The sequence below is a fragment of the Aspergillus lucknowensis genome, assembly GCF_044049455.1.
Source record: "Aspergillus lucknowensis strain CBS 449.75 chromosome Unknown BJX67scaffold_91, whole genome shotgun sequence".
Taxonomy (NCBI): domain Eukaryota; kingdom Fungi; phylum Ascomycota; class Eurotiomycetes; order Eurotiales; family Aspergillaceae; genus Aspergillus; species Aspergillus lucknowensis.
Window position 1 is genome coordinate 40867 of NW_027263635.1, and position 19424 is coordinate 60290.

At 48.2% G+C, this 19424-nt stretch overlaps 11 protein-coding genes across 11 annotated transcripts; 6 read left to right on the forward strand and 5 right to left on the reverse strand.

Annotated features, from left to right (window-relative positions):
- Positions 1-1197: 1197 nt before the first annotated feature.
- BJX67DRAFT_386439 (uncharacterized protein) lies at positions 1198-1727 on the reverse strand (the record flags this gene model as incomplete). Its single annotated transcript, XM_071034063.1, has 2 exons — positions 1198-1247; positions 1301-1727. The coding sequence occupies 2 exons, from the start codon at positions 1725-1727 to the stop codon at positions 1198-1200; spliced, it is 477 nt and encodes a 158-aa protein (XP_070880549.1).
- Positions 1728-1925: 198 nt separating this feature from the next.
- Positions 1926-2948, forward strand: BJX67DRAFT_334977 (uncharacterized protein). The gene is made up of 2 exons (XM_071027573.1): positions 1926-2276; positions 2323-2948. The coding sequence occupies exons 1-2, from the start codon at positions 2124-2126 to the stop codon at positions 2746-2748; spliced, it is 579 nt and encodes a 192-aa protein (XP_070880550.1). The 5' UTR covers positions 1926-2123; the 3' UTR covers positions 2749-2948.
- On the reverse strand, positions 2947-3636 carry BJX67DRAFT_334960 (uncharacterized protein). The gene is made up of 2 exons (XM_071027572.1): positions 3125-3636; positions 2947-3066 (listed from the first exon to the last, which is right to left on the reverse strand). Exon 1 carries the CDS (start codon positions 3472-3474, stop codon positions 3148-3150), a length of 327 nt encoding a protein of 108 aa, XP_070880551.1. The 5' UTR covers positions 3475-3636; the 3' UTR covers positions 2947-3066; positions 3125-3147.
- A 137-nt stretch (positions 3637-3773) lies between these two features.
- BJX67DRAFT_368318 (uncharacterized protein) lies at positions 3774-4629 on the reverse strand. Its single transcript, XM_071030621.1, has 2 exons — positions 3972-4629; positions 3774-3936 (listed from the first exon to the last, which is right to left on the reverse strand). Exons 1-2 carry the CDS (start codon positions 4310-4312, stop codon positions 3843-3845), a joined length of 435 nt encoding a protein of 144 aa, XP_070880552.1. The 5' UTR covers positions 4313-4629; the 3' UTR covers positions 3774-3842.
- A 232-nt stretch (positions 4630-4861) lies between these two features.
- On the forward strand, positions 4862-6426 carry BJX67DRAFT_368320 (uncharacterized protein). Its single transcript, XM_071030622.1, has one exon. The coding sequence runs from the start codon at positions 4897-4899 to the stop codon at positions 6379-6381; it is 1485 nt and encodes a 494-aa protein (XP_070880553.1). The 5' UTR covers positions 4862-4896; the 3' UTR covers positions 6382-6426.
- A 217-nt stretch (positions 6427-6643) lies between these two features.
- On the forward strand, positions 6644-7134 carry BJX67DRAFT_368321 (uncharacterized protein). Its single transcript, XM_071030623.1, has one exon. It carries the CDS (start codon positions 6657-6659, stop codon positions 6861-6863), a length of 207 nt encoding a protein of 68 aa, XP_070880554.1. The 5' UTR covers positions 6644-6656; the 3' UTR covers positions 6864-7134.
- A 196-nt stretch (positions 7135-7330) lies between these two features.
- Positions 7331-8780, forward strand: BJX67DRAFT_334995 (uncharacterized protein). The gene is made up of 2 exons (XM_071027574.1): positions 7331-8088; positions 8151-8780. The coding sequence occupies exons 1-2, from the start codon at positions 7494-7496 to the stop codon at positions 8648-8650; spliced, it is 1095 nt and encodes a 364-aa protein (XP_070880555.1). The 5' UTR covers positions 7331-7493; the 3' UTR covers positions 8651-8780.
- Positions 8781-10884: 2104 nt separating this feature from the next.
- BJX67DRAFT_386444 (uncharacterized protein) lies at positions 10885-11415 on the reverse strand (the record flags this gene model as incomplete). The annotated part of the gene is made up of 2 exons (XM_071034064.1): positions 10885-11000; positions 11061-11415. 2 exons carry the CDS (start codon positions 11413-11415, stop codon positions 10885-10887), a joined length of 471 nt encoding a protein of 156 aa, XP_070880556.1.
- A 476-nt stretch (positions 11416-11891) lies between these two features.
- On the forward strand, positions 11892-12731 carry BJX67DRAFT_386445 (E1-E2 ATPase-domain-containing protein; the record flags this gene model as incomplete). Its single annotated transcript, XM_071034065.1, has 3 exons — positions 11892-11911; positions 11971-12358; positions 12408-12731. The coding sequence occupies 3 exons, from the start codon at positions 11892-11894 to the stop codon at positions 12729-12731; spliced, it is 732 nt and encodes a 243-aa protein (XP_070880557.1).
- On the forward strand, positions 12688-13805 carry BJX67DRAFT_335051 (haloacid dehalogenase-like hydrolase-domain-containing protein). The gene has a single exon (XM_071027575.1). It carries the CDS (start codon positions 12783-12785, stop codon positions 13473-13475), a length of 693 nt encoding a protein of 230 aa, XP_070880558.1. The 5' UTR covers positions 12688-12782; the 3' UTR covers positions 13476-13805.
- A 3172-nt stretch (positions 13806-16977) lies between these two features.
- Positions 16978-18104, reverse strand: BJX67DRAFT_335087 (uncharacterized protein). The gene is made up of 2 exons (XM_071027576.1): positions 17582-18104; positions 16978-17528 (listed from the first exon to the last, which is right to left on the reverse strand). Exons 1-2 carry the CDS (start codon positions 17784-17786, stop codon positions 17041-17043), a joined length of 693 nt encoding a protein of 230 aa, XP_070880559.1. The 5' UTR covers positions 17787-18104; the 3' UTR covers positions 16978-17040.
- Between the last annotated feature and the right edge of the window lie 1320 nt (positions 18105-19424).

The window sequence follows — 19424 nt, forward strand, 5'->3', positions numbered from 1 at the left end:
AAGACTAGGTTCAAATCTGTATCCTCTGTTTAGCGCTATTCAAGTTTACTTGGTGTTTACTGATGCTCACACATTAGGTGTTTGGCAACAGTGAAACACTTTCCTATCCCACTCTCAGCTCGAACCGGAATTATCACATGTGAGTTCAAATTCAAGTCGGTGGTCTGGTGCGAAAAAAAAAAAAGAAGAAACTGATATATTAATATATTATTTAAGCAACATATGCATCGTCCTATTCTACAAAGGATAAAAAGATTTGTTGAGTTTATTAATTCAGGAAATAAGTCTATAGGACAAGAAGTTATCTCTAAGATAGCCATGTTTCATGTTCCATTTTCAGATACCCCATTGCAAGGCATGTCTAGATATATGCAGATTCTTGGCTGATACAATCTGCATATCCGGACATTTAGTGGACACTAGATGATACGGTTATTGAGGACGACAGAGTTGTAGCGCAGTTTACTCTGCGTGGAACTCACCAAGGTAAATTCTTTGGTGTTCTGGCTACTAGAAAGAAAATCCAAACACAGGCTATGAATATCTATTAATTCAGGGACGGAAAGATTATGGAAGAGACTGGATTGTCTAATTTATTTGAGATACATACTTCCTGGCGATATGTTAGAGTATTTGTATGTTTCGGAAAACCGCCTGGCGGCTCCTAGAGCGATAAAGAGAGCAGGGTTAAGTAAAAATATATGTATTAGCATGAGTATCTTCCAGATAGGAATATTTTATTGCGAATAAGGCAGAAGATGTAGTTTATAAACAAAATTGACAATATGATATCGATAGACTTGAAAACAACGATTCTATTGACTAAGATTGAACTGAACCGAGTCTCCACTTTATATATGTATGCCAGCATGGCCAGAAATAATGTGATCTTTATCCAACACGTTTTGTCTAACAATAGCAGCCCCTGCTTTGAAGGGACTTTGTGCTTGGTTTGGATCATTAATTTCAAGCTATACGACGAGTTACCGAAAGTATATTGGGACCTGCATACCCTGCGGGTTCCAGCAGCCGAAATTCTGGGGGTATGAAATGCAAGGCCTGAAGTATAACATACAGTATACTGGCTGTAAGCATCACTCTCGCCAGAAGCTTCGCTTTTGAAAATGTGGCACCGCCATCAAAATCCCTTTTAACTATTTTACTAAGTTTACCCCGTTTATTTCTTTGCTAGTCCTCTCAATCAGGAGAACCACCCTTCAAGTCAAGCTCCGGAAACCATGTGGCAGCTGCCGAGGTTGTCAGAGATCACGCTAAATCAGATCATAAATTTTCAACTTACCATCATTCGGTGGAGTCTTGGCGGCACGCTGGATAGCCTCATGCGCCTTCGGAATATTTTCGAGGAAGCGGTCCAGAACGTGACGGGCGTCGTCTGCTTCAAGGAAAGAGAGCACATGGGTTGGTCGATCCTGGATTGGTTCGTTTTGGGGCACTCGCTTGTCCAGGCGATCGAAGTGATGTTGCAACCGCGCGGGGTCAATTCTGGGTGCCGTTTGTTGAAGGAAACCTCTCAAGTCCTCGACTTCGAGATCTTCGTCCCGGGTGGGTTGGTCGCCAGGTGTGGCAGGTATACGGACGTTTGACCGAACGCAGGCGTACCGAAAGTCACAGCCGCAACGTGGAGAATCACCGGGCAAGACGCTCTGCGTGACCCTCGACCGCTTGACTAACAGGACTGTCCATACACCTGGAAGTAAGTCGCGCATCTTCGAATAGCATCCAGGCGTACGAAAGTTGCATGCCCTGGCTATCGTATACGTTTCCGCTGGGAGGGGACTAATCTCTACCTCATCGGGATTGCCAAGGGATGGTGGGCTTGCCGCAAAGCAGTAGGCGACTTTGATACCCGAGCCGCTGGAAGAATTGACCAAGCTATCTGCGAGAGCATCGATGTACTGGAGGGGGCCGATCCTGCCCTCAGTTGCTAAAGTTCCCCAATGAAGTTGAAGCTAATATCTAGTCAAGGACTAACTTTGGGTGAGCGAAAGCAAGTGAGTGTCTATATGGTATAATTTCAGGACACCAATATCTATGAAGTGTGGATCAATTCGGGGCTGGACTCTCCTGCCTCTCTGCAAAGCGTGACCCCAAGTCCAGCGAGCATGAAACGGGGGGACTACATAAGCGACTTCCCTTTCGAAACTCCAGATGTCGCCCTGGCCTCTTCAAGTTCTTTTTATTTACACCTGCCATCTCGAAGGCTCCGCAGAACCTGGCACAATTTCCAACCGCATATTTTGTGCCAAACAAGCATTGTAAGTGAATGAATTGCATCTTCCTACGGCCTACTAATTAGTATAGCAGGAGACTGTTGTCTCTCTGCCTAGGCTCACCCTGCATAATCCCGCGAGATTAACGATCAAGACCTTCGTTGGACGATCCCTGGACTTTCGCAACATCACACCAACCCACTTGTTGCTCGAAGGATTCGCCTTTATCATTCAGAACGAACTTTCAGATAAAGACCTCTTCATGCTGTCGCTTGTCTATTGGCACTTTGATGCGCTTGCCGAAGAACCCTCCCGAGAAACTCGCTATCGCCTCGTACGGTCTATTGAGAATCCCTACGAATTCAACGCAATGTGCGACATTATTTGCAGACTTTACAACGATCGAGTGAGCAAGCAGTTAACAGGAGCTGCTTTTATGATGGAACTTCTGGGGCTCTTATCTACCATCGAGTCACTTTCTGGCAACGTAGACCAGAGCGTGCTCCTTGGAGAGTAGCTCATGCTGGGTTGATGGCCGGACAATGAAAGAACTGTTCTAGATTGCAGTGGCATTAGAATTCAATTGTTTAATCCAGCCAGTCCACGAGCCGTTTGGATCCGTCATCGACCGGCACCAATAATTTTGGGGTGCCATGGTTTTGAGCTTAGAACACAGATAAAAACTTCTAAATCTTACTCCAGTTATACCGTCCTTGACCGTTGGATCGAGCTATGCATAGTTGCCTGGTCACCAGCGCCTGTTGGTCTCAAAGTACGCAAGACACGAGCTGAATTCTTCCCGTCCCACACTAACTGAGCGAACGATCGTATTTAACTTCCAAGAATTTATCAGTCAATCACGATATCTAGTATAGTTGCAAGTAGATACTCACAGGTGGTAGATTGTCTGGATTAGCTACTTGGTAGACCTTCCCCGGGGGTCTTTTCTATAGTTCTCGATCACAAAAAAAATGTCAAAGCACTCAGAGCCGAGGGTAATCCTTTCAGGAGGTATATAGTGGTCCCCTAGAGATTCTTGATAGCAGAATAAGAACGTTGAGAAGTCCGAATTCCTCATGTTCAGACCCTGATGAGTTTCATCTTCCTTCTCACGGAAGTGGTCGTATAACTTATCGGAACGTGGAAACCCTCGAAGACAGATGGGGCAGACGAGCCGGATTGTGGAATTCTTGATAATCTGTTTCAGGGTGTTGTACTCTCTCTGCAGGCTTGATGTCGACATTTTGCCCTAGGAGAACTTGATGGCGAGTCAGGAAGCGGGAAGAGGATGAACTGTTTCCCAGAAGTAAATGGACTAGGTCTGCCTTCTTATGTCCTCAGGGCGCCTCTGAAGATCAGGACCTTTGCTATGTTTCTGCTTCTTTCGTAGAATGTGCTCTAGGTAGGACTCGGCTCCTCAGCCGATCTTTCCATATGCATTCTGACCATCAAAATAAACGTCCGTGGGGAGTCTGACAATGGTGCTGTCGGGATACCAGTTCAAGAATACTGGAAAGGCTTCGACGTATGCACCTTCCCGGATGGACGTGTAAGTGAGGCCGGACCTGCGGCTGTTAGATGTATATCTGGAATTGGGATTTGGGCGGGGTTCTAACTCTTTAAGAGATCTTTCCGTGAGGAGATGGGCTTGCTGGACAGCGGCCTTGGAGTCGTCCGAGAACCCACCGAAGGCAAGAGACGTATACTGTACCAAACCTGGATACTTGTCAGTGTTCGAACGATAAAGTACAACGGATTGAGAGACCACGTACGTGTTTGACACCCGCCTTCTTCGCAGAGTCTATGAGTCTCTGATGCTGCTTATGTCGCCTCTCAATATCAAAAACATTCGTGCTCACAAAGAGCAGATTCTCAACATCATTAAGCCCTAAATCGGGCGACTCTTGGTCATCGTAATTGACATGGCGAAAGGCGATTCCGCGGTCTTCGAAGCGTGCTCTGTTCGATGCGTTGGATGATGCCGCAGCAAATTCAGAGGCAGGAACATGTGCAACCAAATAGTTGAGCACCTGCTCTCCTAGGCCTCCTGTTGCGCCGGTAATGAGGTATTTCAGAGTCATTTTGCAATCAACCCTTCGGATCTGGAGCCACTGTTATGGACAGGATGGAAGAAACCTCCGGGTAACGTGCAGCGGTTGTTCTTGGCCAGCATTGGACGAGATTCTGGTACATATTGGATCCAATTTATATCCAGATTATACAGGAACTCGCCACGATCTCAAGAAGAATATCTTCGAAATTGATGACGTTGTGACGACTCATGCTTGCGAACGCTAATGCGATTCGTAAGCATCGGAGCGATTCTTTTCTCCAGAAATGTGTCCGACGCAACGAAATGCCCGAGCTGTGTTAAGCCTATTCGGACGTAGCTTCGTTATAGACCAGCCTATCGTTGGAGCATTTGAGGCGCACATTGACCTTCACGATGATGCGCATGCTGCCGGTCTTGAAAAATTGCCTTCATCGAGATTCTGTTGTTGTAGGGTTTGGAAAGTGTCGCGCCATCCAATACGTGGAGAGCTAACCATGTTGAGTCCCCTGCTCAGAGTCCACGTGTCCTCAGATACGAAAGGCCTCTGACGCCTTCATTTGCAGCAAGTCGCCAGCATCCTTTCAACATACGTTGGATTCACCGGGTTCTAAAATGGAGCAGAAATTCGTCCTTCCCTCTTCTACCAATGTTCGACGGGTAGACAGATTCGGCTTGGTCGACTCGGATGACTACGAAGTGCCATTTTGGGACCTTCTTACGGCGATTCTCAAAAGCGAGTCGGCGCCAATTCTTGACGTTTCCTCTCTTGCTGAGGCCTTGGAAACGATCGCGGTGACTCTGAGGGGAATAGCATCTGGCTCGGACTTTTTACTGCTGCGAGAGTTCATGGGGCGGCGCGTGACAGATGAATCCGCCTCTGATTTCTTCCTTGATATCTGGCCTGTTCTCGTTGATTTGGCGCTTGAAATGCCGGCTCTCTTCCCGGAAGGGACTCTACCGTCATTGTCTCCTACCCAAGGCGGTGGGGTGACGGAGGTAGTCTTCTCACGGAAGCAGATTGCTTGTCTGGTGGTGCATCAATTCCTGTGCTCGTTACCGTCACATCCGTGGTCTACGGAGTCGTTCGTTGATCTGCGTCCTTGGTATTCCGTAACCAGCGCCGTTCACAGAGGCGCCGTGGATGCATATCTTACGGCTCTGTTTACCTACTTTGAAAGGATATGTGATTCTGCGGAGGGCCAGAAATCAATCCTCGACTTTGAACCCGAAGAATGGCCCATCGTGTTCAGTATGCGAACAATGACCGACGAAAATGTGGGTCGGCTACAAAGAAATGAAGCCCAAAACACTATACTATCGGCAACTCGCGTTGAGATCGTGAACCTCCCAGAGCCCCAGACAGCGCCGCCTGTGCTTGGGCTTCCTGATGGAGCATGTGTAATCTCCGCGAACAAATGCATCGGATACGGGCCTTCAGGTACTCAGGAGGAACTGAATGTGGGCGCCACGCCGGAGGCGTACCCAGCCGTCCTCCTGGCACCTCCTCTCTCCGACCACCAGGTGTTGATCTGCTGGGGCGCCGAGGCAATGGTGTCTATCATCGGATATGGTCGCGATGCGAAGCTGGGCGAAGTCTTTCGAAGCCCGGTCTCCAAGGCTCATGGTACCCTCCTGTGGAAGAATCGGGCCATGTTGTTTATGGACGCACTCGAGCTGGATATCCTGCCAGTGGAAGGGGGTTCTCTCATCCCCGACATCTACCCTTCTTCCCGTCTGTCACGGGACATGATTCTGAAGGCGTACAATGGGTTCAGCAGTGATACGTACAGCCACATCGTCACTGGCCTTTGGGGATGTCGCACGTTTGGTGGGAACAGGTACGTAAAATGCATATTACAATGGTGTGCAGCAGCCCTGGCGGGGGTTCCGGAATTGAGATTCGTCTTATCTACGACTGAACAACATAGATTTGGGAGAGAACTTGCTCAGTTGGCAATGGAGGTGCAACAGAGCCATATATCAGTGAAGCAAATGTACCACATATTGACCACCTTAAAAGACAAGGCCCACGATGTCGGACGAGATGGCATTTTCGCTTACGTCGCCAACGAGGCATCATCGTATGATCATAATTAGGTTTGTCCATAGCAAACCAATATAATAATCGCTAGAGGATCGAAACAACTTTCTTCCAAGTTCTCCCGCCCCGGCCACCTGGGCACCACGTGCTCCTTCCCGAATAGGATGTTCCCAATTCTATATTACGTAATTATTACCAACGCACACGTGCCTTCCACTTTGCCTTTTTTGTGGAGCTTCAAGCTTTCTTATCGTCCGCCTTTTAATGAAGCGATAGCTTCAAGTTCAGCGGTGTAGGGCGTTTGCGTTGACGTGGTCGACATATCCAAGCCATGTTGTCCGGCAGATCACTTGCGTTAAAGAAGAACACTTTTGTCGCTCCTCCTGAACCAAAGGAGGAACCAGAGAGGGAGCCTCGGGTTCAACCTGCTGAGAAGCGACGGAGACGACGAGCAAATCTCTATGATGCTGTGGCTGGTTGGCTCATCTGTTTAGGTTATTCCTGGATAATTCAAGCTGATGGTGTCTGGGCCGAGTGAATTCCCATGGGTTTATCCCTGCTATACCATAATCCTCCAAATACCGTGACACGGCATCTTCGAGTAAACGCCCGCTTTCCCCAGAAGAGGTTCTGCTCCGTCGCAAAGACATGTCCGTTCGCTACGAGGAAACCGATCGCTCCTTCGCTATTCGCACTAGTCCGTATGTGGTTAGATCGTCATTCTCGTTCATCAGCGCTTCAGCGCTTCAGCAGAAATACAATCGTCTGGAGGGACTTGGCGAAACAGCTTCCACCAAGTCACTCGCCTGAAAACTTCAGCTTTGTCTGTCAAGTTGTCTAGGCAAGAAAGAATCGTCTGTTGGAATCGGGGGACAGGCGACCAGCATGTGATCATGTGATCTACCGAGACGGCCAATAGCTCGGAGGGGCGCGTTGAGAAAGGTTGCAGTGCTGCCTAATCAGGCAATGACACGGTATTATCACGTGATGCTCCCGATTCCATCTCAGCCTCCTTTCCCCACTTCACTCGCTCTTGCTCCATCTTCCAAGGTCCATCCAGGTGATGGTTGTGATCCATTCAATCTATTCTCGAGAGGTATTACTATCGTCGCTGGTTGGCTGATTTGTATGTCTCACCTCCTTCACCATCCATCGGAACCTAAGAGAAATGGCTCCAACTCCGAGTTCCGACTCCCTCACCTCCCTTTATGCACTCCAGGACGCCGCGAGAAAGAATTCACACCAGGCTCCAGAGCTATCGCTGCCAGAACGCCCTCGAAACTTTCAAAATGATTTTCCCTACTCCGACGCGGCGATCGGTGTTGTGAGTGTGTATACCACCCATCTCTACAACGAACACGGCTCTTGGTTGATCGAAGTCAATGGGATGAGGAGAGACATCAAAACGGTGGATGGAAAAGTCGAGAAAGTTGACCATAAAGTGGACCGGTTCGAGCAGGGAGCCAGAGGCGCTCTCTCCGCGTTATCCGTGCGTTTAGACGAAGTCGAAACAGACTTGAAGGGGCTCAAAAAAGAGGTCAAGGACGTTCAGAGCCAGGTCAAGGACGTTCAGAGCCAGGTCGAATCCCTACAACGTGGCATCGAGAACGGTTCCGCGAGACAAATCAATGCCCTACGAAATCGCTTGAAGGATTCCATCGAACCAATCTACGCCCCGGCTCTGGTCGCTGGCAAACAGACTTTCGTTCTCTCCCCAGACTTTCCAAGGACTGTGGCCGACTGCTGGCGGTTGTTGCAAGATAGTGAGTGGGGTCTCTCATTCCACGAGCCCGTCAATATATCAAAAATGCTAATGACTGCCTAGCCCCCGCTCTAGTACGCCTCGCGAAACATTATTCCGTAACCGATTGGGAACGTTGGCAGCGCGGTTCGTCCGACGATACCGAGCGGACCGACTACGTGAACATTGAAGATGCCGTGACTGCTCATCCTCGTCAATGCTGGAAGATTCTCGTTTCGAAATGGGGTTTGCAGCATATCGACCTCGAACGACCAAGGAAACGATTGGCCGAGACTGATGATGAGTCCGAGGTGAGACGAGTGAGGTTACGAAGAACCTCAGGCTCGGATATCTGCGAGTCGGTGTTTTCCCGGAATGAGGCCGGCGAGCTTACCCGTCAGGTCCAGATCACCCGCCGTGGACCACCGCAATCAGTACCCAGTGATTCGGTTATTACACACGTATACGAAAAGTACGCCGGCGCTTCAGGTCCATATGGGAGGGTGTCGTTTGAGTCGGCTGAACTGGGTTGGGATGCAAACATGAAGTCGTCACTGGGGAGTGGAAAGTCCCGCCACAGCTGATCGCTGTGTCGACACTCATCGCCCTGCTGGATTACAGGGCCTTCTTGCTCCCTCTTTAATTTTTCTTTTAATTTTCCTTCTGGATATATTTGGTAGAGAATTATAAGATAAAGAATGTCACGTCACCTTGTTTCGCTGGCAATGAGGGGCTTTGCATTCCTTGCCCTTCAGGTCGCTCATATGCGAATCCCCAAACAGCACCTACCGGGAAAGGTGCCGTTTTCAATCTGCTGACTCCCCCCAACTCATGCCTATCTATCATGCCGAGGCCTTTTGCCTTCCCAGGCAGCGATGCTGAATATATCTGGTATCTCGAGTGCAAGATCAGCCAAACTGTTTCTCTGAGAATTCCCAGCGGACACCAGGTGAAAGTGGGAGCTCATCGTCCACCCTCAAAATCATGCCGTTTGCAGGACAAAGTATCTCGGGTACGTAGGTCCCTTGGCATCGGGAGAGGCTGAAGCGCTGAAGCGCGGGATCAGCTGTAAACCAATCAGAGTCACGTAGCCAGAGTCGCGCAGAAGGTAGTCGTCCTTCAGCGCTCGGAGACTTGGGTCAATGATATCCTACGTGTGTGACATCCATCCGGGTCAATGGCGAGGTTGAACGTGCGACGTGAGACAGTGTGTTTTCTTCTGGTGGATTAGCAATCTAGCTATGGACGATAATGAAACCTGAAGTTGTTTCTGTCCCGTAATCGCATAAATCAGTCAGTGTTTCTACAGTACCTATTCTCAATCTTGATGCCCATTTCTCTACTACACTACATGGCCCCAGGAGATATACGATTCTATTTGTGGTGGCGACCGCGAATGGATCGTCCGATTCCGGCACCCGGACTTGACTTTGTGTAACACTGTGAAATATGTGAAAACTTTGATTCAATTGTGAAGCTTCAGGGCTGATATTATGGAGTGAAGGAAAATGTCACAATAAGAGCCGAACCGCCCGACAACAGCGAGGACGAGATTATTGTCCACATGAGTCTCCTAGGTATGCTGCTAGATATACATCTCTTGTTTGCCGAACTCCTTCGAAAATTTCTGATTCGATTCTGCGGCTAACTCCAGATATTTATAGCTCACTTGGCTGGCATCCGCCTCAGCGAGAGCATGTGCGACTGCCGCGATGTTTTTGATCTACTTCATGTAAGCAAGTGAGAAGCGCAAAGAAGTCCTGCGGAACCCACCTCTCGTCCATTGAGAGCTAAAGACTCCAATCGTCGGAGATCGTGCTCCTCGATCATGGCAGGTCCTTGAACTGTACATGCCCTGGTCAGGAAGGTTGACCACAGGACCCTTGCGGAATTCCCTGCTCAAGTCTGTATACTTGATGATTAAATGGATCCGACTAAGGATCGCATCGTCAAATTGAATCCCCCGATTTGAAGTCAAGAAGCCTGTCACAAATCTCACTGGTGTTAAGAGGGCATCACCCAGGTAAAAGTACTCAAATGGAACCATATCTCCTGGTACGCCTGCGTCGTAAGCAACGAGTAACTAAGTAACAGGATATACCAATGTAGCTGGTAAGGAATCTTTAGTAGGATGCCAGAACTTCCTTCGGAGAGATCTAGCAAAGGGTAAAGACATAATTAATTCAGTCCTAGCACATCCAAGATTGGAACTGAGGAGGCTCAGAAATGTTTCAGTGCAGACTTGGTTTTCCTCTGGCCTTTCCAGGATATATAGGCGCTGTATGTCGTTAAGAATGAATAATGTCTTCAGGAGATCCCTAGAAGCCCGCGAGATGGCTGTTCCTGATATGTTAACGCTGGTGGCGCTTTGAAGACTTGCTAGAACCGACTCGAGAACATTGACGTTCAGGTTGATGAAAGGAGACCAGTTAAGGTCGTCTCCCCCCATGTATGCCAGCTGTAGAAGCTTAACGGACGCAGCTAAATTCGTAACTCGATATGCGTCGACCAACAAGTGTGCTCGCAAGGACTGCTGGAGCCAGGGTAAATGCCTGAGAGCTTCCAGCACGGTAGCGTCAAAATTGTCGGATGACAGGGCGACGTCGACAAACTTTGCAAGAGACTGGTTCCGTAATGATGGTACTTGGTGATCACGCGTAGGTTTCAAGATCGTCCCTTGGGATGCGATTTTGTCGAGCTTCCACGCACCCCAAGGCCAAATTTCTGTGAACATAAATGCTTAGAGGGTATTTTAGTGATATATTGAGTAGCAGAACTATACCAGCGAGAACTTCTACCTTGATAGGGGGAAGCTTCTCTAAGGTTGCAGGAGTGTGTGTAGGATTTCGTCGCCCACGTCGTAGTAGCCTTGGAGATATCCCAGGCCTGTAAGAGGGGTGTCCAGCTCTGTCTTCATCTCTCTCTCATCATAATCTAAAAGAGTCAGCATGATTAGGTTCGCTTGGTCGATCGCAGGACCACAGGTAGCCATACCTACGAAATTAACAAAGCAATACTGGACCTTATCGAGACGGGTTATGTCCAAGACAGTAATACCGTCATTATTGTCGCCTTGGTTGTATCCCATCCAGTAAGGTTCCTCATGAGCGATAGATATGTGGGGAGCTTGAGGATCGTAGCTGGTGCCAACGACGAGGCAGGTAGTGATAAAGGGAAATGGACACGGAAGCTCGTCGTCTTTTCCGATCCAACGTACGGGTTGCTTTGCGGGAGGTGCGTGGCCTTGAAAATATTCGGCGGCAGATCTCAGCTCCTGTTCGAGGGATATGCGGTTTGAATCATCCTCGAAGATGCGAATGAGGCGTAGACACGTTGTGAGGGCGTCCATGCTAAATAGCCACTGATGATGAACAACTGCAAGGGAGCGATAATACTCGCCCACACGAGCGACTACAAAAAGCTGATGGCGCTGGCCCACTGTGATCGCCACTATGACCCTCTACTTAGGTGGTCTTCCGCTCTTTGTTGGTGTTGAAGGGTCGGAGGAATTGTGAACCCTGCCTGGCGGATTCAGTACGAACGCATCTTGCTGCTGCGGGGCAGGTCTTGGCTGTGGAACCTCCCACGACAGTGGAAACCTATCTGTTGAGGATTCCTTGCTAAGGGGTACTCTAAGGGGAAGAAAGCAGAAGAGATCTATAGCGGCTACACCAACGCGGCCGTATAATTGATGCCATACACTTGTTGCTTGACTGTTGCATACTTTTCTTCCATCGCTATTTTGGGGATCAATGCCACGCAGCCCACCGACGGCCACAGAACCACCCATATTGAGTCATTCTTCGATTCTGTCGTTTCCTAACAATGTTCCTCATGATTGGTCGGTTGCTCGAGGCTGACAGCAAGGCTTAAGGCCGGGGATCCCGTGAGCTAACTAGGCAAGTCAGGTCCGACGACGGCGGTCTTGGTTGCTCCCAGAGCCCTCTTCCCCGTCCGCTACTCCGTACACGGTCTCGATTGATCAGCTGGAGCTCAATGATGTGGTTGGAGTGGCCAATAGCGCCTCTCCCCCGTACGATGGTATTGTTGTTGAAGGAACTTCACAGTTTGACGAGTCGAGTTTGACAAGCGAATCAAAGCCGGTCCCCAAGTCCATCGGGGATAAAATCTTTTCAGGGACAATTAACAGGGTAAACCCCGTTCTTGTCCGCATCACCCATCTCTCCGGTGACTCGATGCTGGGCCAGATCATCGGCGCTGTTCGCGAAGGACAGGTTCGGAGAGCACCAATCGAGCGCACGGCAGACTTGATCACGGGCTACTTTGTCCCCGTAATTAGCGCCATTGCTGTCCTGGACTGGATTATTTGGTTGTCATTAGGTGTTTCTGGCTGGTTGTCGACGTCCTGGCAGGCAGGAGGGCGGAGCCGGTGGATGGGAGTTTTGGTCGTTGCAGTTCGCTATTTCTGTCTTCGTCGTTGCTTGTCCATGTGGGATTGCACTCGCTGCCTCGGCTGCACTCTTTGTCGGCAGCGGACTTGCCGCTCAGCATGGAATCCTAGTTAAAGGAGGCGGCGAAGCGTTTCAAGAGGCTAGTCAGCTGGATTGTATTGTCTTCGACAAGACAGGCACGATTACCGAAGGGGCCCAGCCGTCCGTCACCGACCACAAAACGGCCCACGAAGGAAACATCGATGAGGTCTAGGGCGCGGTGTTGACGCTCGAGCAGAAAAGCAGTCACCCAATTGCTCAGGCGATGGTGTCCTTTGCTGATTCCCAGAGACCGCCGGCCCTCGCAGCCTCCGCTGCTGACGAGATTCCAGGGAAGGGTATGAAGGGATCCTTCCCTCTTATCCACCAGCCATCGTCTATCCTCGATGTTATCGTGGGCAACGAGGCCCTAATGCTCGACCACGAGATCACCATCTCATCTGCGAATGTCGCCATCCTCACAGCTTGGAAGCGCGACGCCAAGTCGGTCGTTTTGGCCGGAACTAGAGTCCGAGAAGGGGCCAGAGATATCGAAAAGGCGCTTTCTATGATGCTGGCTGTGGCTGTTCCTGTACGCCCAGAGGCCAAAGAGGTCATGCAGGCTCTCCGCAACAGAGGAATTTCCGTGGGGATGATTTCGGGAGACAATCCAACGACGGCTCATGCGGTTGGTAAAAAAGTCGGAATCTCCCTGGAGAATATCATCGCTGGGGTTTTGCCTGAGCAAAAGGCAGAGAAGATACGATATCTCCAGAAGACAATGCCGACACCCTCCAAGAGGAGGTGGTTCAACTGGGGGAAGGAATCAAAACGCAGCCGACCGTTTGTTGCTATGGTTGGCGATGTAATAAATGACTCCCCCACGCTGACAGTACCCGACGTTGGTATTGCTCTATCGGGTCCGGCCCGGAGATCGCAATCTCATCGGCAGAATTCGTCCTTATATCCTCTGGCCTGACATCGCCCCTGACTTTCATTGATCTCAGTCGCATTGTGTTCAACAGAGTTAAGTACAACGTTGGTTGAGCTCTGGTCTACAATTGTATCGCTATCCCGGTGGCTGCTGGTGTCTTCCATCGCATTATGAGCAACGGCAATCACATTCAGTTGGACCCTGTTTGGGCTAGTATGGCGATGGCTTTGAGTAGTGTCAACGTTGTTTGCAGCAGGCTGTTGATGCGGACTCGATTGCCATTGGTCGGTTTCAGGTCAGCTAAATAGATTATCTTTGGTTAGGCAGGGTTCATTTTACGTACGTGATTTCCTTTGTGTCCTTGGAAAGGCTGGCCACTCTGTCAATGATTTGAGCGAAATCTCGCGTGCTAATGAAGTGCTAATGAACTAAGCCTTGTCTGTTGCTGTCTCCAATTCGATGTACTGTTTACTCTAGGACTAGCCTAGAATAAGTTTAATAAGAATATCGTCACCTGAAATACCGAGCAGTGCGGGATTCATTGGCTGGCAATGTCCGATCCTCTGACAATTCAATATACAGAAAATGAAGTACAAAGAACTGTAGAGATTCTATAGAAATAGAACCAACTATATATAACGTATTTCCCCACCGAGTTGGCAACCAACACCGATTTTGATCGCGTGTTCAACGCGTTGAACTTCAAACCACCACCATGCCACGAAGACCGCGTCTATCGAATCAAAAATTGGTGGAGCAAGAGGGCAGGATTCAACTCGCAATATCTGCTTTAAAAAATAACGAAATTCGCAATATTCATCAAGCAGCAACTGCTTTTAATGTTAATCGAGCAACCCTTCAAAACAGGCTAAATGGTCGACCTTTTCGATTAGAACTCCGCGCAAATAGCCACAGGCTTTCTCAAACTCAGGAAGACTACCTAGTTGACTGGATAGTATCCCAGGATACACGTGGAGTTCCTCCAAGGCACGCGCAGGTTCAGGAAATGGCTAATCTTATCCTGCAAGCAGATACAGCAACTCCATGTACACCTGTTGGAAAGAACTGGGTCACACGCCTTATTCAATTCTGTGAAGAAGTCCAATCTTGACATGCAAGGAAATACAATTATAATCGAGCCAAATTCGAGGATCCTAAGGTTATAAAGGGGTGGTTTGAGCGGCTCCAGCAGGTCCGAAATGAATATGGTATCCTTGACCAAGATATCTACAATTTTGATGAGACTGGCTTTGCTATGGGTCAAATAGCAACTACTAAGGTAGCTACTAGGTCTCAGATGCCTGGAAAACCTCATCTTATTCAACCTGGGAATCGCGAGTGGGTGATAACAATCGAAAGAATCAATTCAAAGGGGTGGTCAGTTCCTTCCTGTATTATCTTCAAAGGAAAGGTTCATATCGAGGGATGGTATGAAGAAATTGCCTTGCCAATAGACTAGAGGATCAAATTAAGTCCTAATAGTTAGACTACCAATGAGATAGGCCTCTAGTAGCTTCAAAAGACCTTTATTCCTGCAACTAGAACCCATTTAGTAGGTCAATATCAACTTCTAGTTCTTGATGGCCATGGAAGCCACCTCATGCCTGCCTTTGATAAAGCATGTAGCGACAACAATATTATACCTATCTACATGCCTCCTCATTCATCGCATCTCTTGCAGCCACTAGATGTCAGTTGTTTTGGTCCATTAAAGCGTGTATATAGGGAATTGGTAGAGCGCAGGATGCGCCTGGGATTTAACTCTATCAACAAATTAGACTTCTTAAAGGCCTATCCAGAGGCCTATAAGAAGGTATTTACACCTAACAATATCCAGAATGGCTTTGCTGCTGCAGGATTATCACCATTTGACCCTCAGCGAGTTATTGAGAGGTTGAATATCTCATTCCGCACGCCTACCCCCCCAGGAAGCCGTGGAGGTGCCTCTACATCTTCCTCAACGCTAGCAACGCCCTATACAGTCCATCATTTGCAGAAAAAGGCATCTTCAATTAAAAAAATACTGGAAAATGGTCCGCAGAGCCCTTCAAAAGCTGCTTTAGAGCAGCTTGTAAAGGGCTTCGAGGTTGCTTTATACAATGCTACCTATCTCGCAAAGGAAAACCATGATCTCCACGCAGAAAACAACAAGTGCAAAGCAGAAAAAGCGTCGGTCTAAACGCCAGATACCTAATAATGAAGGCCTATCGATACAGGAAGGTAGAGACCTCATGGTGTTGAGAAATGATCAAGAACGTGAGGTAGGGGGGTCTTCAGCGATGTCTGCAGGTCAACCTTCTGAGGCGCCAAGACGCGCTCTACCAACCTGTTCGAACTGTAATATTCAGGGCCATAAAAGAACTAGATGTCCTGCACCTTTAGTTACCTAATTTTAATCTATATCGGCGTTGGTTGGTGGTTGAGAATCGATTCAAGTTCTAAAAGCGCGACCGAAATCGATGGGGTGGACGGTTCGGTCGGGTGGACGGTTCGGTCGGGAATTACGTTATACATAACGCATCTTTCCACCATTCTGAGAGCCTAGAACAGATGTGCTCGCAGGCAGGGGTAAAACTAGTATACTTGCCACCTTATTCGCCTGACTTAAATCCAATCGAGGAGCTCTTCTCCGAGCTGAAAGCGTTTATCAAACGGCATTGGCAAACCTATGCAGACAACCCCGAGCAGGGATTTGCGTCCTTCCTTGAATGGTGTGTTGAAACCGTTGGTACTGTAGAAGGAAACAAAGTGCGGAGGGGCATTTTCGGAATGCCGGTCTGACAGTAGAGGAGCCGTGACTGTGTGCTTTACTACACCTGCTATTGGGAAGGAACAAGTAAGTCACGCAACTCTTTCTGGAGGTAACTGGCTTTAACAAATAAATTCTTAACAGTCAGATACGCCAGTTACTATACTATACTATTTTGCCTTACAAAGCTCGAACCCATCACCGGGAGAGGCGTGGTGGTTTTGAAGAGGACAAATTTTGTCTTTTGTACTTGAGGATAGACCTGCTTAGTCTCGTTCATAAACTAAGGATGAAGAAGAAAAAGTATGTCTTTTAGGAGTGCCGTGCTACAAAAATATATATACCATTATCTTCCTCAACCAACGTTTCCAGCAACCGGCTTTCAGTTCAAGATTAAGTTGAATGCGACTCATGGCAGAAGCGTGAAAGACAAGACGTCATCACTGTTCTAAATACTGTAAAATGGTTTCACAGAATAGATGCACTTAACATTAGGAATCTTTCCCCCCTTGCGGGCATCATCGAGTAAGTCTTCCAAGTCATCATCTCCGTGATTGAGGATATCATATTCACAGTCAGCTTTCCTCATGGATACACACGTGACAGGATATGCGTCGGTAGAAATCCCGCGTCTCCTTAGCATCTCGGTGGCGAGCCGCAGTGCGGAACCACAGCTGGGCTGTTTGATACGTCTGAACTCTCCCAAAGGATACTGGAAAGGGTACTGAACTTGTAAAAGTATTGAATAGCCTTTTGGTTCTTCAATGCGGGGTTCTGAGCTCTGATTCAAGCAAATTGGCGACTCTTTGGTTGATGTGAGAGCATAGTTAGGCTTAGGGACAGGTTCAACCTGCTCTGCTGTTATAGACATGTCAGCTGCTGTCCTTTATTGCGTGGCAAAGAATATTGGGTTTTGTCCGTACCTTCTTGAACAAGCTCACCCTGTTCATCTTTGCGCAACCCTTGGTAATTTTCTTCAAGTCCTGGATTGTCTTCTTCGTCTGGCGGCAGGACGCCCTCATCGTCATTGTTATCATCTGTTTCTGCTTCCTCCGTTTTCGCCGAATGCATGAATTGGTCAACCATTGCAGTTGCCACCGACTCTCTCGGCAAGTATATATTGCAAGCGGGCAGATCTTCACACCTCATTTGGGTATATTCAGCAAGATACGCCTCAACTCGTCTTCCCGACATGTCGTGCAACTTTTCCAGCACCTTCACTGTGGACGAACCTGATGCTTGCAACACTTGAACCCGCACTTCCTTGATATATGCTATGGCGTTATAGCCACCACGCACAGTGCACGTCAAGACATCAACCTCTTCCCCGAACAGGAATTGAAGATTTGCTGCGCGTATCCTTAGTATACTAGCGATCAGCAAGGGATGAAAGTCGCCGCACCTCTTGTCTGTTCGCGGTAGAACAACAGCTCAGAACTCACTGTCGCCTTCATGTTTTGAATGGAATTGTAAAAATAATTAGATGTCACAGCTGTGAATGTGCTCTGTGGCAAGATCAAAAGTTTATATTCATCAATACTTTCCAAAACTCCCACATAACCCCGCAACGTTGAGAATGTTGAAATATCACCGTCACATTGGAACATTCTTCAGAAGTCATCTTCGCAATGAAGAGACCAATCTGGGAGAATCTATTAGAATTCGGCTGCTGAAGGTTTACGATTTGAAAGGGGTGTTTGTGTATAACCAAAAGAAGCCGAGTAATTTGACCCCAGTGGCTGACGCTATGAAGATGAATACAGTATAGTCAAGCTTAGGTCGCCAGAGGTTTGCCGCTTGCCTCTTTTAAGGAGGGTTCGGGAGACAATACAGCGCTGGCAGATTGCATCATGAAATTAACAGACACTTGTTTCTAACCAGCCACCAATTCGAAGATTCACGATAGGCCCCAGATTCGTTGAGCCATCTGCTTTGACCGAGACGTCCTCTAAATCGCGAAGGATACTCTCTATATAACCCCCCGCACCGCTGATTTTAATGATACATGCAATAGCACGGTGGACAGTGAGAAGTCGCTGGGACGGTGGATCGATGGTACGGTTGGGGCTTAGGGTCAAAGTGCGAACAATAGGGAACAAAGGATCCCTTAAAAAGGAAATCTTCTCTGTTGATTCGATCTTATATTCATAGGGGTTGCCTGTGTGCTCGAAGTATATTTTAAAGGCGCCAAATAACTGATGGTAGTCATGCGTTAAAGTCAGAGCGTTCATGGGGCAATCGATCTTAGGGTATTCGATGAGGTGGGTGATTCCGTGGTCGAACATATTCAGGATTCTAAGAGCGTTATTCTTAGAATCGCTCTACAAGGCCATGTTAATAGCATGCTTACAAGTAAAGGAAGGCCTACCTACCAGGTCCGAACTATCTGAAGTGACTGTTGTCAGAGAGTGAGGTAAAATATGGGCAACCTCCAAGAATTGAAACCGGTCGTTTGATTCGTTCCGGAGAAGGTTCCCTTCATCATCCTTACAATCTTCGCCATCCTGCTCCAGACGCCTTTCCGCTTCGCGCCAATCGAATCTCCGAGAAATCACGCATCGATGACGATCCCGCACAAGACAACTTTGCCTCAGAGTAGATATCCGTTGACTTGGGCTAGCTATTGAGGTCTTTTGTAATGAAGATAGTGATGCGGGCGTGGGCTGCGGTGTTTTGGCCGAGGAAGCTCTGACTATCAAAGATCGCATCAGTTAGCACTCCTGTCCAAGCCCCTCAGTCATGGCATGATGCTGTACATACGTGGAAGAAGTAGATTCTCGATAATAAACTCAGCAAAGCTTTCGATCGCACCCTTGATCTTCCTCAACTTGTCCGGGGCCCACGATGCGAAATCATCAAAGAAGCGCAGGTAGAGAGTAGCGTCGGAGCCCCGTTCTTCCTCTGTTATCGAGGATAAAATATCATATATAAAAGAAAAGAAGAGCATCAGAAATGCATCTTTAGATGAAACATGGTCAAATACAGCCAGGGCAAGCGCAGCAGGCTTATACCCCTTTTGTGAGGTCTGATTGGGATCGTAGTGGTCAATAAGTCGACCGAAAATAACGCTAGCTGTCCGACTTTGTTCCTGCGGCAAAACAAAGGGCTGCGAAAAATCCAGAATGACTTCGAGAGACAATTGATGTCGGTTATGCCCTGATGGCATCTTCAAGAGCCTTGGTGCGAGACAGAGTGGGAAGGGTAATCAAATGAGATTTGGATCCAATTCGATTCATCCACGTGAT